The 17,623-nt window shown below is 42.7% G+C and overlaps 1 protein-coding gene across 4 annotated transcripts in view; it reads right to left on the bottom strand.

Annotated features, from left to right (window-relative positions):
- specc1 (sperm antigen with calponin homology and coiled-coil domains 1) overlaps positions 1-17,623 on the bottom strand; it is a 145,950-nt gene that overhangs the window by 9,364 nt on the left and 118,963 nt on the right. For all 4 annotated transcript variants that reach the window (XM_078172362.1, XM_033645754.2, XM_078172363.1 and 1 more), the window contains one exon: positions 5,246-5,362. In XM_078172362.1, coding sequence (XP_078028488.1) covers positions 5,246-5,362 — 117 coding nt within the window. The remainder of the gene's footprint in view (positions 1-5,245; positions 5,363-17,623) is intronic.

Here is a 17,623-nt window from a genome sequence, read left to right as displayed (position 1 = left end):
GAAAGTTTCACTCTCTCTCGACCTGATGTTTAATATTTCTGCCTTCTGAACCAAGAGTGCACGTCCTTGAGTTGCAAATCGTGACTCTCACAAACACTCAAAATGTCATCTTAACTGCCTCTAGACATCAGCACAGCTGGGATGATGAATTAATTAATTATGAATTCTTAATAATTAGTTCTGCAGTTGTAGACTGCCTACTTGAAAGACCACCTTCCCCTTTCACCTAAAACATAAGTCCAATTTTAAGCTTATTTTCTTAAAAACATGATGTGATAAAGGGTGAAGGAAGGCAGTACTGGGATTATTGGAAGGACAGATTATACTGGGAGGAGACTGGGTGTTTGAGCCTCAAGGAAAGTCACTCAGCAAGAGTTATGAAAGCCAACACACGTCTGATGAATTATTCAGCGGGATGCCTTGGTCATTAGCTCTATGTTACACATTCACACCAACCAACTGTGCACACACACCTACATAACATAGGATGTGTCAGGCCTGGTCAGAGGTGTTTGTCTATTGTTTTACTGTCGTAGCAGACTGAAAGACCTGCAGTCCCCAGAGGGGAACCATATTGTTTGTACAGTTAGTGATATACCACCTGCATGTCCACATTACAGAGCTGTCGACGCCTTGCTATACAGTAGCTGCTGGCCTGTGCTCAGAATCACGTACAGCGCGACTGAACAAATGCTACATTCATAATTCATCTTCAGGCTGTCTCTTAATGCTGTGTGGACAATGTGGCGCACCTATAAAGTGTCTTCACCTCCATAAAGGAGGTCTGGAATGTGCAGCTTAATGGTGGAAAAAACGACTCCAGGCAAAATTGTTTCAAAGCATTACATGAAGTTTATTTGCCTTTTGGCAAAACATGCATCTTTCAGACCTTTGCTGTATAAGCAGTTTTTTTTCGCAGTTTACAGGTTCACATTTTCCACAAACAACTTATTGTGGTTTTATGTGTGGTATTTTCTGGAGACACAATTCTGCAGGTTTGAGTCGGCGGGGGTGGGGGGGGGGGGGGACACACGAGACTGAATGGGAGCATATCTGTATTCACAGGGTCCTGTGTACCCCAGCTCATTATCCTCTTAGTATGACTCATTAAGGAGAGTTTAAATACCCGGTTTTCGCAGCACAATCCCTGCTAGAAAAAAGCAATGTCTCTGTAAAAAAATATCTGCCTTTTGTGTCACTATCCATACTGTAAACACAACGATGGATTGCTGCAAGACACCCATGTTTGGTGCCTAAAAAGTTGCAGGAAACACAGCAATGAGTCCCTAAATCACATCTGGTTTTGTTGTTTGTCGGTCTTGGACAATTGTCTGCAGCTTGGCAGGCGTCTCACTTGGATGTCACGCCATCCTCCATCCATTTCACCTCCAGATGACAGTCAGCTCATGCGCTACGTCACATACTCTAGACTTTGGAGCCTATCCCAGCTGACACTGGGTGAGAGGCAGGGTACACCCTGGACAGGTCACTAGACTATCACAGGGCTGACACATAGAGACAGACAACCATTCACACTCACATTCACACCTAGGGACAATGTAGAGTCACCAATTAACCTGCATGTCTTTGGACTGTGGGCGGAAGCCGGAGTACCCTGAGCAAACTCACGCTGACACGGGGAGAACATGCAAACTCCGTACAGAAGGGCTCCCTTGACACAGGAACCAGGAACCCTCTTGCTGTGAGGCGACAATACTAATCACTGCATCGCCATGCTGTCGTAACTTTTTCAAGGTTTGATGGCTGGGATGACTGATGATATACTCCTTGAAACCTACGCCCTCAAAATTGTCCAGGATATTGTCCTTTAGATACTGATATCTCCACAGTGGCCAAACAAGATTTTTACCATTCAAACTGACTCAGAAACATCCATATCCCTTTGTTCTTTTGCAGTTTGAACTATAAAGCTAGTCCTTTCCAATCTCTGACAACATTAGTTTATATCATGAGACACAGGACCCTGGGAACATACAGATGACCCCAGGCTGAACTTGCAGTTTCAGTACTCCGCTCACTTATCAGAGAGGATTTTACTGCAGCTTCAAGTAAGTTAAGAGCTATAGTTTCTTTGAGGCAAACAGAGCTGTCAAGCTGCTGTGAAGAATTCACCTCACTAACCACATGCAACTGCCTTCTCGTGTCAACTCAACCCTGTACACAGGAAAGGATTTTGTCAGCAAAGCATCCAGTCATTGTTGCGGCAACCTTCTAGGGGCCCTGTGTCATGTACACAATGCCCTGTAAAGTACATGCGAGTGACCTCACTGCTCTTTTTTTAAACTTCTTCTTAGTTCATTTAATCACAAGCAATCGTGCAGGGCAGTCATCTGTTCAGAGACGCAACACAGGCAGAAATGTCTTAGAGGGCCGTCCATGGATTTCAGCATCTCCTCAATGTCCATATATAGTTCCTTTTCTTAAGTAAAGGGGATGAACAGCGGCACACCCTGCTTGCTGGACACGAAGAGACCTGAAAAATCTCATCTCAACTTTCCATTCGAATTCCTTTCAAATGAGGCTACTTGTTATTTTATATCCCTCTCTGCTTGATAATTCAGTGTTTTTATCTGAAATTACAATGATCATCTCCAATTCCCATTTTTCCTTGATATCCAAACTGTTATCCATCGGTTCTTCTGGTCATATCTTATCTAAATAAACCATAGGCTGAGAGGTTGTGTTTATGCTGAAGCTGCCCATGGGACATCAGTTCTCCTCCTTATATAACTGACCCAACATAATTAAACATTTTCCTTCACATTCTTTCAACCCTGCTTCCAATTCAGGTGGAACAAAGTCAATGTTAAGAGTATACTTTAATAATCCCTGAGGGGAAATTCAACTTTTTCACTCTGCTGTCACACACGCAGGCCCGAAATACACACATGCACAAACAAGACCTTTACATGCATTAAATGGAGAGATGTCAGGGTGAGGGGGCTGCCCATGGACAGGCGCTCCGAGTAGTTAGGGGTTCAGTGCCTTGCTCAAAAGTACCTCGGCAGTGCCCTGGAGGCAAATTGGCACCTCTCAACCTACCAGTCCACACTCCATATCTGTTCTGGACCGGGACTTGAACCAGCGATCATCCGGTTCCCAACTAAAGTCCCTATGGACTGAGCCACTGCTGTCCTGCTTGATGCTCAACATTTTCGTGAGCTCCCACATTGCTTGCCTTTCAGCACTTTTGACAAGATTGGTGAAGACTGACTGTTGGGCAGTCTCATTGAAACTGTTAAACCTTACGTTTGAGTTCTTCTCCCATGAACTTGGTCATTTAATTCCTTGAGCACCAAATTCTACTGTTTGCAAACAAGGCAGATTATTGTATTCGCCCCAAGCTGATCCATTTTTCCTGAAACCTCCTTTTCTCTTCAAACATACAACATTTTTTCATGGTGGTTTTTCAATCTCAATTCCACACTAAACTGCTGAGTTGTCCACTGCAACTAACTTAAGCTAAAAACTAACTTTAGCCAACAGCACAAGCATCGATGACTGAATACAACTCCCATAATACTTGCAAGATGCCACCAACCAAACAGTACCTTTCTAAGGCCTTGATCAAACACCTTTTGCAACCTGCAAAACACTAGGAGCACTACACTGTCTTTTGTCGCCTGCCTCGATCAGACAGAGCCCTTTCACAGCCTGCTGCATTTATTTTAAAACCATCGAATCATATGTCCTCACCTTAACCACTATGGTGCGGTTTGTTTGTGGTGAGAATGTGTTCCGAACTCGATCTGAACCAACTGCAGTCACATGACACATTGTCTGGGTTAAACATGAGCATGTTACAGTCCTGGAGGATTATTAATGTGCACCTCCTCCTGTACTGCCTTAATATGCACATTCAGCACATCCAATGCATCAAAACATTGTTTTCTAGTTGGAGCTGCGCCTCGTTTTCAAACTGTATGGTTTAACTAAAATGAACAATGACAGCAATATAGTCCACGATGAGCAGCGCTAAAATCAACCTGCGTAGTTGTCCCTCCATTGTGACATTAGAAAGTGTCACATTTATCTTGCAAGTGTACTCTTCTTCAGCGTGTTGTTTACTTCCTGGATTTTTCCCGCATGGAAATTCTGACCAATCAAGAGCAGCTTTCTTGTGCAAGTCATTTTATCTGGTCCGCTGGTAAATGCTGCCGTGAGAACACGAACCAACTCTAGGCAATTATGCAACTTTGTAACCAAATTAGTCCCTGATTCAGACCAAAGCAAGACAACTCTAGGTCTCAAAGCAGCCTTAGGATGGGTCTCAGATAGTTTGACAATCTGGTGTCAATCACTGGGCTTAATTACTGTTGGTAAAACGTTAGTAGTTGAGACGACAATTCGTTCAGATATGTTTGCAGCTTGCCTCAGACTAAGTTGAAAATGACCAAATCTTAGCTTAACACAAACCGCATATGGTGCTCAGCAAACGTCTTGTTATCACCACCACAGAAGGCCCGGCTTTCATTCATCTGATTGGACACTGGGAAAAAAAAGCCAGTGATGCCAGGTGCTTTTTCCTCTCTGAGTTGGTGTTTTTTATACTCAAGGCATTCAAAGCGCTCCGGCAAAAACACAAAAAGCATAAGGTGGATAAACACAAGATGCTCAGCAACACAAAAGCAGCAAGCAAAGCGCCTCACTCCCACTGAAAACTATTAGAAACAGACGCTCTGTCTGATTAGGGCCTATAAGTTGTGATTCCTACCAGGACAGATACTTGTTATGGGGTTGTAGTTTGACACAGTAGACGTGTAGTGTATTAAATGTGAGATTAGGAGGTGAAAGTATTGGAGTATTCGAAATATGAATCATGCTTTTTATGCCATATTTGGGTAAGAAATGCATGAAAAATGCACAACATTATAGGCAACTATGCTTTGGATGTTAACACGTGGTGTCTTTACCTCGACTTCACTGTTCTGGTGCAAAGCCACATAATTGTTCACATATGGATGTATAAGTACGTGTGAGTCATGACCCAGTGATAACCAATAATCCAGGTATGCAAGTAAAATGAGATTTGGATACAGGGATTGGAGAGGTATGTGTGTGACTAAAGAGCCTGTGTGTGTGTCTCTTCTATAAATACACTAATTTCCGCTTAGTTTAATGTGCTTCTCTTATTACCTGCTGGTAAGGCACCGACCGACTGGCTATTAAGACTGGTGTTAAATTAGCACTTCAGTGTGTACACAGTTTTCCTGTAGTTTTCTACCTTATCTTGACTGATGAGTTCCTGGTATGGGATGTGGGCGGGCAGATACGTGTGCAAGAGGGCACAGAAAGCCAGGCCATCACTCCAACTGCTGCTGAAGTTGGTCACATCGATGTTCTATGGACAGAAAATTGGGCAACGACAAAAAAGAACAGACGTTACAAATGACTCAAGTCCATATCACATATCATAATGAGCTTAAGTGCCCACAATTTGTCCAAGAGAGCTAATAGCCTCTTGACAACATGAACAGGCCATGAAAAAAGCCATTAAGTCACAGAACCACAGGAAACAACATGAAAATGAAAATTTAATGCTGTTACACACTGTCCCGGGTCTTTCAGAGTCCATTAATGCCTGGTCATGTTTCCTTCGTAAGATCTTCTTCTTAGATCCCATTTAAGCCTCTGATACTCTCTCTGATCTCTCCTCTGGGTGAAGAACGTGCATAGCGGCACGTCCAGTCTTGTGTTTTTGTGTGTGTACGCGATTCACGAGAAAAGTCACCTCATACACTGTGTACAACATTTTCAGAGTCTGATGAGAAGAGAGATTCCGTAGGACAGACTTCCTCCGGGCCATTGTTTGACTCCCTGTTGGATAGATAAGCTATTTCCGGTGTCTTCCTCTTTTATCCCTCTCATGAACTTTGGGAATGGGGCTAACTGCCAGGGAGACTTTCCTGAGTCATGGGTTTGTGTCTGTGCGGCTTCAGAGGCCTCCACATACCTCTACGCATTCACACACACAACCTGAGGAAGGAACAGTATTCTGATCCAGGTCCAGCAAGTGCAGGTGGAAATATTCAAAGAATCCTAAAAGCGGACATGCACGCAATAGGGCCACCCCTCGGAATTCAAAGATTTGAATCATCAGTTGGAGAACCCTCAGAGATTGCTTCAAGTAAGGCAGTCATTGTTATTGCTAGTCAGTGTGCTGTGCAGTGTTCTTCTGGGGACATTTTGGTCCCCAGATTTTGCTGCAAAGTGAGCGCACTTGACATATACGCTACTCTTTGGTACAGACAGTGATGCAGTGGCACAGAGGAGGAGAAACTTTGCACGGTAAGGCTCTGAGATAACATTACCCTCCGTCTTTACACTTTATAAGACACAGTCTCTGGCTTTTGTTTGATACCTAGTGTTGGAAAAATGTCGTCAGGGGAGTTGAAGGGTACAGATGACCCTGGCCCAGGGTACAGACAGAACAAGGCAATGAAAGGAGCAGAAAGGCAGTGGACCAGTGGCGGCTGCTGGTCTTTCAAGGAGGGGAAGCTCATTTTTGGCCTACATCATAAAATGTGTCCGTTTATTACCCTCTGGGGCTGCTGTGTGAGGCTAGTGTGACCGCCTGTGAGTGCTTTGGGATGGTGGAGGGGTTCACAGCAGCACCCGCTGCTTGTTGGGGACAGTAACTGCAGAGTGACAGAAGTCAGAGTCTCCAAACACGAGTACAGTCTCCAATAACACCAGAAAAAGATGCTAGATTTGTCGCTAATTGTTTTTAACAAAGAAAAAGTCACTAAGAGGATTGGAAAAGTCTCCAGATCAACTCGGAAAAATGGAATGAAACTTTGAAAAATGCTCCGGTGGTGGTTAATATTTCAAGATCGCTGATTCGCTCATTTCGCTGTCAATCAAAAAGGGATTCAGCCTCAGACAGATCATCCAATCATCATGCGGAAGCCCAGTGTCCAGGCCAGCCAAGGCCAACCCACTGCCCCATAGACCCCCAGAGACGCTGAGCGTCCAATGGGTGGGACAAAACCGAGCATTAATCCAATGACTGTCTAGTTTTGCTGCAGTGGAACAACCCACTCTATGTTTCCCCATTGAAGTCTTTGGACCCTGAGCTTCGACACTGTTTAATGCACTGTGACGCTACGGGAATGAATGAGAAGAAAGTCGCGTCAGTGGCCTGTGATAAGTAGCTGATTCTGAACAAAAGTTGAACGCGTTCTAGCGCATATTTAGTCAATGAAATGTTAACACAACAGTACATATTTGACCACTTATTTTCTGACATTTTAGGGTAAGTTGAGCTTCCCTTGAAGTCTTAGAGCAATCGCCACTGCAGTGGACAAATATCTGGCAAAAAAAAGGTGAAGAAGCAGCAGGTATGACAGGCAGAGCTGATGGTGAAAAGTGAGGCAGACTAATGTTAGTGAATAAAACCTGCTGTATCAGGCTCAGTTTTAAAGCTATAGTGAAGACACTGATATCATATAAAAATACACACTATATGTGTATCCAATGTTACCAGTCATGTTATGCTATCTTGTTGGGAAGGGGGCCAAATAACGCTGCAAAATTATGCTACATTTTGGCGAGGGAAAAAAGGAACATTGGTGTATTTATGTATTTCTGCATACTGGGGTCCCTGAACAGTCTTGGAATCGCAGAGAATGGGCGTCAGAGATGTATGATCTGCTTCAGGAGCATGGGCTTCAACATCTCTATAGCCATAGACAGAGAGTGGATGTGCGGGTGTTTAAAGAATTTGCTATGACAAAATATAAAAGTAATTGGTTGGATGAAATTAACCATAAACCAAAATTACGCACATTTTGTTTGTTTAAAGAAATGTATGATTGTGAAAGATATGTTATGTGTGATTTATCTAAGAGCCAAAGATCTCTGTGTGCTCAGTTTTGCTTTGGGATATTACCGCTACATATTGAGACAGGACGCTACACTAGAACTAAGGAAGATCAAAGATTATGTTACTACTGTGAGCTCGGTGAAGTAGAGAATGAAACCCACTTTCTGCTGTACTGTCCATTTTATGATGACTTAAGAGAAACACTCTTTGACAAAGTATCAACACATGTAGGTCTGTCCCAGGATAACCAAATAATTAAATGGTTATTTGATAATCATATATTTGCAATATCCAATTATATCGATAAAGCGTGGAATAGAAGAAAGCAAGCAGCTTATGCACACAGATAGATCATGGCTCTAAAGATTGTCCTTTTTATTTTATTTTGTTTTACTTATTTTTATTGATCTTTACTTGCAGCTTGCGTATATGTCATGTTTACTATTTTATGTTGGTGTGATGGCACTGGAAAATGTTTTGTTTAAAATGTGTCTGAATAATCCCATGAGGGATGGGCTGCCTTAGGCAGCCAGACACGAAAATAAAATTTCATTCATGCATACATTGGGTATGACTGGAAAACACACTACTTCAGTTCAGCACACTATTTAACTGATAAATGATTAGTTGTAAGAAAGTAGTCCCAAGATTGAATGAATAAATGAAGACAAAAATTAGACCGATACGTTAACTCATGATTTGATTTTATGGTTTAATATCATGCAGTAATTTCTTCACTCAATGTTTGAGTTGAATTTTCTCTAATCATCCATTGGAGGGCCCTTTTTTTCAGCCCAGGACAAACATAACTACCTCAGCTTGCCAAAATGTATGGCCTTAACACAGACTGGATACAAAATACATGTGGAAATACGATGAATCGGATTATATTCACAGGAAATGTAAAATTTTGCAACACATTCTCACTCCTAACTTGTCAAATATTGATTCTTGTTTAGCAGCCCTACATGTCCAGGTGCCCCTCTAGCATTTGTTTTGGATGTGTCAGCAAGTCAGGGGACAGCGTGTCAAGTTCTGCAGGTAACATGCATAGTGTCATTTCAAACAAAACTTCAAGAGTAGGTTTATTTACTTTTTAGGTTTACTTGGTTAGGTTTGGAGATAAAACTACATGGATAGGCTAAGGAAAAGATCAAGGTTGAGTTAAAATGACGTTGACTTTTGTTTTCACATGGGACACAAACAAAACAGTCTCCTGGGTGAAAGTCCTGTGTTCAACCACCAGCTTACATGGACTTTTTTGCTTTTTTAGTTTGTCAGCTGGTCTGAGCATCTAAAAATGACACGGTCCAGTGATAACAATTCATCCTCAGTGGATCATGAATGTCTGTCCATGATTTCATAGTAATTCATCCAATAGTTGTTGCGCTAAAGTGCCCTCTTGAGTGGCGAAAATGAGAGGATGTGCCCCTTTGGCTGCCCTCTTGAGTGGTGAAAACGAGAGGATGGCCCCTTTTGGCTGCCCTCTTAAGTGATCAAAACAAAGATGATGTGCCCTATTGGATGAAAACGAGCAGATGTGCCCTTTTGGCTGCCCATGTCATGCAGTAGGTGCCCTTTTTTCCTTTTCGCCCCTGCAAACATCCTGAGTCCGTCACTGGCACTAGGTAATGTTGGGTTATGCTCAGTGGACCTGATCATAACAGCCACACTTGGCAGAGTGAAGAGCCAGCCTGGTCTGTAGGCACAGGCTGAAATTCCCTGTTTGCTTAAAGCTCCCATGAACGAATAGCAGGGTGCTATTTGCTTCTGCATATTCATGTGTTTCCTGTAAAGACCTTAACCTAGGGAAGGACTTGTCTCAGATATTGATTGGTGTTTACATTAGTCAATAGTGCTTAATGTGTGTTATGCCCCCCCTGCCCAGGCAGATTTCAGATTGACAGTAGCTACTAGTCAAACATAGAAACCAGCCTTCTCTCTGTTGTTGAGGACTTAGCGCCACCATTATCACCCAAGCCTGTGGACACATTGGACAGGGATGAAATGGAGGAAGAAGACACCCATGATATTTTTGGAGTGAGGCCACACATGTTCGAGCCGAGATCCGGAGTCCAATCAAGTCAAGCCAACTTCATTTGTATAGCACTTTAAACACAAACAGGGTTGATCCAAAGTGCTCTTACAGCTCACAAAAAGCCAGCAGTGCCAGGTGAAGGAGAGATGCAGGCTGAGCCACACAATTAAGTTGTGTCATTGGACGACGAGTCATCAACATTTTTTTATTTATCATTTACCAGGAAAACAAACTATAAAATTCCATAAAGAAAACCTACATAACAAAATGACTTTCTTGTCATTGCTGGACCAGATACTGCCACGGAGGTGACGATCAGCACTAGACGTGATCAAGTAAAGCATAAACATCTATTTTGATCTCATAGGAAAATAAAAATCGTGTCTCCATTAGTGTTCCTGAGTTTTGGGTATTTTAGGGATACAGCATTTGCTGTAGATGTGTATTGTAAGACCATCTGGGAGTTTTATCTTTCCAGATAGGAGAAAAAGCCCTGCCGTGCTCTTCACATACTGCAGAAAGGAGAAAGACATAAAACAACGACAAAGCTAAATGTGCACCTGTTTATGCAGACTTGTTTTTCTAATTGTTTGGGATAGAGCATTGGATTAAATATCTTTGGGTACATCCGTGTGTCTGTACACAAAGCATTAGCTCTAGGGAGATGCTAAAGATCGGACATGCAGTCCTGTGCTTGTTTTCTGTTGCTCTAAGCCGGTGGTCTTCAGTCTTGACCCTGAGGACCAGAGCTAATCCAACCAGTGACTGATCCATACATGTGATGCCCAGAGAATGTAATAAACTACCTCACAGAATAGAAAAACAGCAGGACTCCGAGTCCTGAGGACAGCTCTAAAACGCTGCAGTCATGAATATCCCCAGAGCTCCTAAGAACTGTTGATAGATTTGTCATTCCTGATTGCCTTCACTCATCTGCTTTGGTGTTATGGATGCCAGTGTTACGTCAGCTTATAACTAGCTGTAGTTTCATAGTGAGAGGAAAAACTGCATTTTGGTTGGTTGTTGTGGAGTTTAAACACTAACCTAGTGATCACTATGGTCCCTTCTGGTCACCATGAAAATATGCCTTTAGCTAAAATGATCCCTCACTTATTTTTAAAGACTTTTTAGCCATGTAACAGTGCAGTTCTATGGATGTCAGTCAGTCCACCATTTTAGTCCAGACTCAAATATCTCTATAAATATTAAATGGATTGTTGAAATTATGTACAGACATTTATGGTTGTCCTAGGATGAACCGTACTGACTTTGGTGACCCCGTGAATTTTCTTCTAGCATCACCAGCCCTCAACATTGGTTTTGAGTTAACTATCTCAACAATGGGAGTGTATCTCTGTTCCTCAGCTCAATAACCTGTTATTATGACTCATTAAGGAGACCTTTCGAAGGGTTTTATGTTCTCAGTAATCTGACTCATAGGCGGTGTTGTAGTCAAGACCACCTAAACCAAAACCAAGTCATGACCTACACCAGATCAGTGTGAGTCCCAAACTGAATGACACACTTATGATAAAATGTGGAACATGCAAACCATAGACACTCCTCATATTGATGTGAAAAATTCACATCCTGGTAAAAACACCCACAGAAAACAAATGAGGACTCCTGTCAGTGCCATATGTGTGTGTGTGTGCGTGTATCATGAGAAATGACTCGATAAAATAATCAAAACGTATTGCAGAGGTGAATTTTATGTTTGGGAATTTTACTTTATTTTTCTCTGAGCGAACGAATACAAACACACACTAAGGAGATGAAATCAACTAAACCATCTTTATTCAACAATCCTATTTTTTGCACAGGCACTTTAGTGATATCTTTGTCCAAAACTGCGACTTGATTGAGAAAAAAATGAGATACGATAAGACCAAGAGCTTCCAAAAGTTGTCTTGAGACCAAGACTTATCTTGAGTACTACAACATTGCTTATAGGATATTAACATAACTTTTTGGATGTTTTAGAGCTTTTCATTTGTATTCTGTACTTTTGTTATATGTTGTCTGTCTATAACTTATGTTGCTGCCTGTCTCGGCCAGGACACTCTTGAAAAAGAGATTTTAAATCCCAAGAGGTTTTTCTGGTTCAATAAAGGTTAAATCAAAAAAATAAATAAATATAAAAACATAGTCGACAATCGTCTTTTTATGTTTTATGTGGTGTTTTCTTTTTCAGGGATTTAGTCATTTAAATGCCAGGCCTCGCTTCTCCATGTGCAAATATTCCACCAAAACAAGTTCCCTCTGGACACTTTCGCAAGGGCACCGTCACTGAATCTATCTGAACTATGATTCTGTTTAAAGTAATACAAACAACCCAGAGTGTTTTCCTCCTTAGTGAAGGATAATGATGGGTTAGGGTAGACCTTCCCCCAGGCACTAAAACAAAGTGTGGAGATAAGTCTGGCCATGCAAGACCATGTTCTCAGTAATTTTCCCCCAGGGTCAAATGTTCAGTGTGCGTTTCCTTTGGTCAATACGTTTAACTGAACCACCTACAGCACTTGAACTAGGGATGTTGCACTCTCTGAAACCTGAGTCCTCAAAGTTGTGGGCAAGACAGCTTTCTTGAGTTTAGACACTGATATCTCCACAGTGGCTGAAATGATCTTTACCATTCAAACTGCTTTGAAACATTCATCGCATTTTGTTCTTTCGCAATTTGAGCTGTGAAGCTCTTACAATGTTAGTTTATATCAATAGACATAGGACCCTGGGAACAAAGGCATTAAAAACTAGTGGATGGATTGCCATTACATTTTGGTACATTATAGTTCCCCACAATACTGTAGTAACAGGTGAAAATTTCTAGTTTTCCCTTTATGATAATCCCATCATACTAAGCTGTACACAGTTTGGTGCTAACTAGCAAATGTTAGTATGCTAAACATGAGCATGTTAGCTTAGCCACAGCTGCTACCATGGCTGTAGACCCTTATGGTGTTATCTTAATGATAATAGTGCATGGTCTAAAGCCCAGTATACACTGTGCGATTTTGGGCTGTCCCAGATGAAAGATGACCATCGTGAAAGGAACATGGTCATATCTTTGGTTGTGGCTCTCAAACAGTGGTCCTACATCACACAGTGAGAGAGGTTCAAGGATGGCTGTTGTCACAGTCTTGTGATCAAAGACAGCCTGGGATAAGATTCTGACAGTGTAAGAAATTTTGGATGACCATCTCAGTATGACTGCTGTTACAACCTCCGTCTAACCAACCGATAGAAATGTGGCATGAAATGACCCAATAGTGCTAAACCCAAACAAACAGATGGACAGCAGCTTGCCATGGAGACAAAATGTGCTCAAAGAAATATGTGAGATTCCAGCAAAGACGAAAACCTTGTTGAGTTGAGGCAGCAGAAGCTTCACCTGTATGATGTGTCCTCTAGCTCTTACCATGATCGCTTAAAGAAGGATGAAGCATGGAAAGAAATAGCGGCAGAGTTGCAGCTGCCAAGGAGTGTAACAAGTGTGTAACAAGCAAAGAGTACGCACATTGTGAACCCGCCTCTGTAGGCACATCTTAAGCCCCATTTCCATTGAGCAGTACAGTTCAGTTAAGTTCACTTTTTTTCCGTTTCCACTGCGAAAAGTTGTGGATGGTACCAATGGAACATTTTCGTACTGTCCTTATTTTTGGTCCCCCCTCTGTTGGGGTACCTAGCACAGAGATCTGGTACTAAAAGTTGGAGCTGTGAACACTGCAGTCTGTTTAATGGTCAGTAGCAGACAGTCACTCTGCTCAGGGCTGAGTTGAGGCTGGGTTTGAGGCTCATGTAACCACTGTTCATACTGTGGAGAGTTTTATTAGTAAACTGTAACTATAAAATGAAAAGATGTTTTGCTGCCTCTCACAGCAGCTGGAGTCTGAGAAAAAATAACTTCATTCACTGGGCCGACTGCTGGCGTTTTTTAAGGTTGAACGTTTCCTTGTAATGTTACTCAATGTATGAGGTGATGCAGTGAATCAACCGACACCTTAAATTTTCCATATGACAACTTTTACCATTACTTTAGTTTTTATATGACATACAGTGTTAGTGATGAGTGGATGTTCAAGTGTTTATATATATTAATTTCGGCTGGATTGTGTGAACGGCATATATTCTAATACTCACTCAGAGAAAAGAAAAGCATCAGGCTACGCCAACACTAAACCCCTGAGCTTGCCTGAGAAGGACTATACGCACAAACCCGCTATTTTTAAATATCCCATGGAGATAGACTCTCACTGCAGCCTGTTCTGTTATGTCATATGTCATTCTGTAGACGATAAACGAGGTGCAGGACGGAGCAGTGAGTGACAACAACCCCGCCCACATTTGAGGGTACCGTTTGTGGTGGAAACGCTAGGGTCTAGGTACCATGTCTGAAAGGTTACCTTTGGTTCCAAAGGCACCAAACTGAAAGTGTTTGGTGGAAACGCGCCCTTTACATAGCAAGAGAATACTGTGCCATTCTGACTTTAGACTAGGTGTTTGTTGGTCAGTCCCACAATCGCTTTCTACTGATTTGTTTTGTTCTGATTTGCTAAAATGCAAAATAACATATGAGTCAATTATTGTTGTCCGACATGAGCCACTGGGGCAAGCCAGAGAGCGTTTGTGTGGTCACAATGGGATCTGAGGGAGCAGCTGCTTCTGAATGAAGCCAAACAGGATGCTCAGTCCTGGGCTCAGCTTTGTTCACATCCACTATTGCAGATCATGAAATACAGTCAATGTGTGCACGATCAAGAATCACCCAATCAGTAACATTAACTTGTCATCATCATGATGGAAACAATCAGCAAACATATTTTCAAAAAACTCCTGTCATCATAAACTTTGAAAACCCCTTTCATACTAAGCACGTACCATGCATTAACAGCAGCATTTCACCTAAAGTGATCTCTAATCTGCAAATAACATTTCGGTGATCTAATGCTTTGATGATACAACACAGGCTGAGAAGGAGAGTCTTTGGATGTGTGAGTCTTCTCTCCATCAGTCACCGCCTATCTATTATGTCTGGGGGGCAGACCTGTGCAGTCATGTCAGCCCTCATTCCTCTCATAACTCCCCCCTTCTCCCTCTCAGCTGGCTCAGAAGAGCTACTATTTGTGTGTCTGTGTGTGGTGTATGTGCAGACTAACACACACGCGTGCACACACACAGAGACACACACACACACAAGGGAGTGATGGGAGGCTAATCAGACTCCTGAGACTCCAAACACAAGATAGACAATGACAAATAAGTTGACAAGAAAGGTTCCAGGGTGCAGCTTGTAGCCTGTGTGTGTGTGTGTGTGTGTGTGTGTATGTGTGTGAGAATCTGGAGAAAACATGTGTCCTAATCCAGGCCAGAGCAGGCAGGTATGTTCGAGTTCAGGGTGGGAGTGGGAGAGGAAAGCAGCTGGGTGTTGGTGGCGGGGGGTTGGGATTCGTTCAGGGTAAAAAGAGAGGGAGAGGCATGAATGCTAAAACAGCAGTGGACAACAACAGCTCTCTGGGAGCCGGCTCAGAAAAGCAAACACAGCATCAAGCGACAGGAAGTGTCTCGCTCGGCACACAAAAGGCAGAGCTGTCGCTTTTTAGGGCTCAGAGAAAAAGAGAGTATGAGAGAGAAGCAGGGGCCTGTACAGTCAGAGGGAGAGGACTGACCAGAGGTGGAAAAAAAGAGAAGTTGATCTGTGTATATTTGCTTTGGTCTGCCTCCAAGTGGGAAGCAGATAAGATCTATGATAGCATCAGTGGTTAAATTACGAGAGAAAATGAGCCTAGAAACTTTCATCAGCTAATAAAATGCAGACAGGGACATTTCACACATAGAGCTGTTCTTATAAAGACCAGAATGGTGTCATGCTGCAGCAACGATCCTCCTTTTAATGGCACTTTAACAAAATACGTATTAGAAAGATATCCCAAAAACCAGGCAGCAGAACATTTGTAGCTACTGTAGAACGTGAGACAACTGACTATTTTGGTACATATAGAAATATTTTTAAGTTGACATTGCTCACAAATGGTGATGAGTTCTGCAACTAACAATTATTGATTTCCCAGGAGCTCAGTCATCTGAGGAAAATGCTGCCATTGTTGTTTTCTGCAAATCATAAATGTGTTGCATTTGCATGTTTAATACGCATCATATAAACATTTCTAAGATAATGTAGTGTATGAACCGACTTTGTCACTGGGAGGTGAAGGGGATGGTGAATGGTGTGGCACCTAGATGAGCCAAACTGCAGAACACTGTTCAAGGCCAACAGACAACAAAAGCGGTTGTGGTTTAGGGAGTTGTTGCTGAATTTCCAGCAGCTTCATAGCTATCAGTTGTGGGTGTTTTGTAGGGACCCATCACTGGGTTTCTTGTGGCTTTTTAGGCACGACAACTGGTTGTTTGTTGCAGAGACATCACTGCTTTTCATGTCAAAACAGTGGCACGAAAACGGGTTGTTTTTTACTGACACATTGTTACATTTCCTGCTGGGATAGTGGCACAAAAACTGGTTGTTTGTTGCGGAGACTTCACTGCTTTTCCTGCTAGAACAGTGGTATGAAAAGCAGTTTTTTTTACCAAGACATTCCTGCATTTCCTGCTGGGACAGTGGGATGAGAACTGTGCATTTTAGGACAAATCATACTCCCTTCCAAACCATAACCAAGTGTCGGTGAAGATTCTCAGTCATCCAGGTCATGTAATCATAAATGCAATTTCTTGGTCAACTGGACCCTCTTGCGTCTCTTGAAGACATTTCGCCCCTCATCCAAGAAGCTTTTTCAGTTCTAAATGACTGGTAAGGAGATGCAGGGTTTAAACTCTGTGTGGGTGTGGACTCTTGCAGCGTCGTTAAGGTCATATGTGAGCTCTTTGTTCCAGAGTCGTTGAGGTCACAATGTGAGTCGATGACCCACCTGAGGCCTAACGATGGTCATTCCAGTTTGATGTAGAAAAACAAACTGGAACGATCATCAAACAGAGGAGGTGGCCTACGACACAACTTATCACCCACCGGCAGCAGTGGCTCAGTCCATAGGGACTTGGGTTGGGAACCGGAGGGTTGCCTGCTCGAGTCCCCGTCCGGACCAAATATGGAGCGTGGACTGGTGGCTGGAGAGGTGCCAGTTCACCTCCTGGGCACTGCCAAGGCGCCTGACCAAGGCAGCCCCCTCACTCTGACATCTCTCCACTTTCTGTATGTATAGGTCCTGTTTGTGCATGTGTGTGTCTTTCGGACCTGTGTGTAATTGATAAGCACGAGTGAAAAAATGTAATTTCCCCTCAGGGGGATTAATAAGTAAATAAACTTAAAAATTTAAAAAACAAAACAAAAACAAACCTACAATGCAGTCTTCCGATCCCTCCCCAGACGACTCCACACCCATTCACACCTGATCCCACCTGACCCTAACGACTGACATGATGGCCAGGTGGGTCATCGACTCACATTTTGACTTTAACGACTCTGGAACTAAGAGCTTACCTGTGACCCTAATGACACTGTAAGGGTTCCCACCCACACAGAGTTTAAAGCCTGCAACTCCGTACCAGTCGTTTAGAACTGGAGAAGCTTCTTGGATGAGAGGCGAAGCGTCTTCAAGAGATGCAAGATGGTCCAGTTGGCTACGAAATAGCACTTATGTTTACCATGACCTGGATGACTGAGAATCTACGATATAGCATTTATCATAACCAAGTGGTTTTTGTGCCCAACCTAACCACCTTATTCCCCG

Source organism: Epinephelus lanceolatus, chromosome 11 (genome assembly GCF_041903045.1).
Source record: "Epinephelus lanceolatus isolate andai-2023 chromosome 11, ASM4190304v1, whole genome shotgun sequence".
NCBI lineage: Eukaryota > Metazoa > Chordata > Actinopteri > Perciformes > Serranidae > Epinephelus > Epinephelus lanceolatus.
This window is presented reverse-complemented; position numbering and strand designations above follow the sequence as displayed.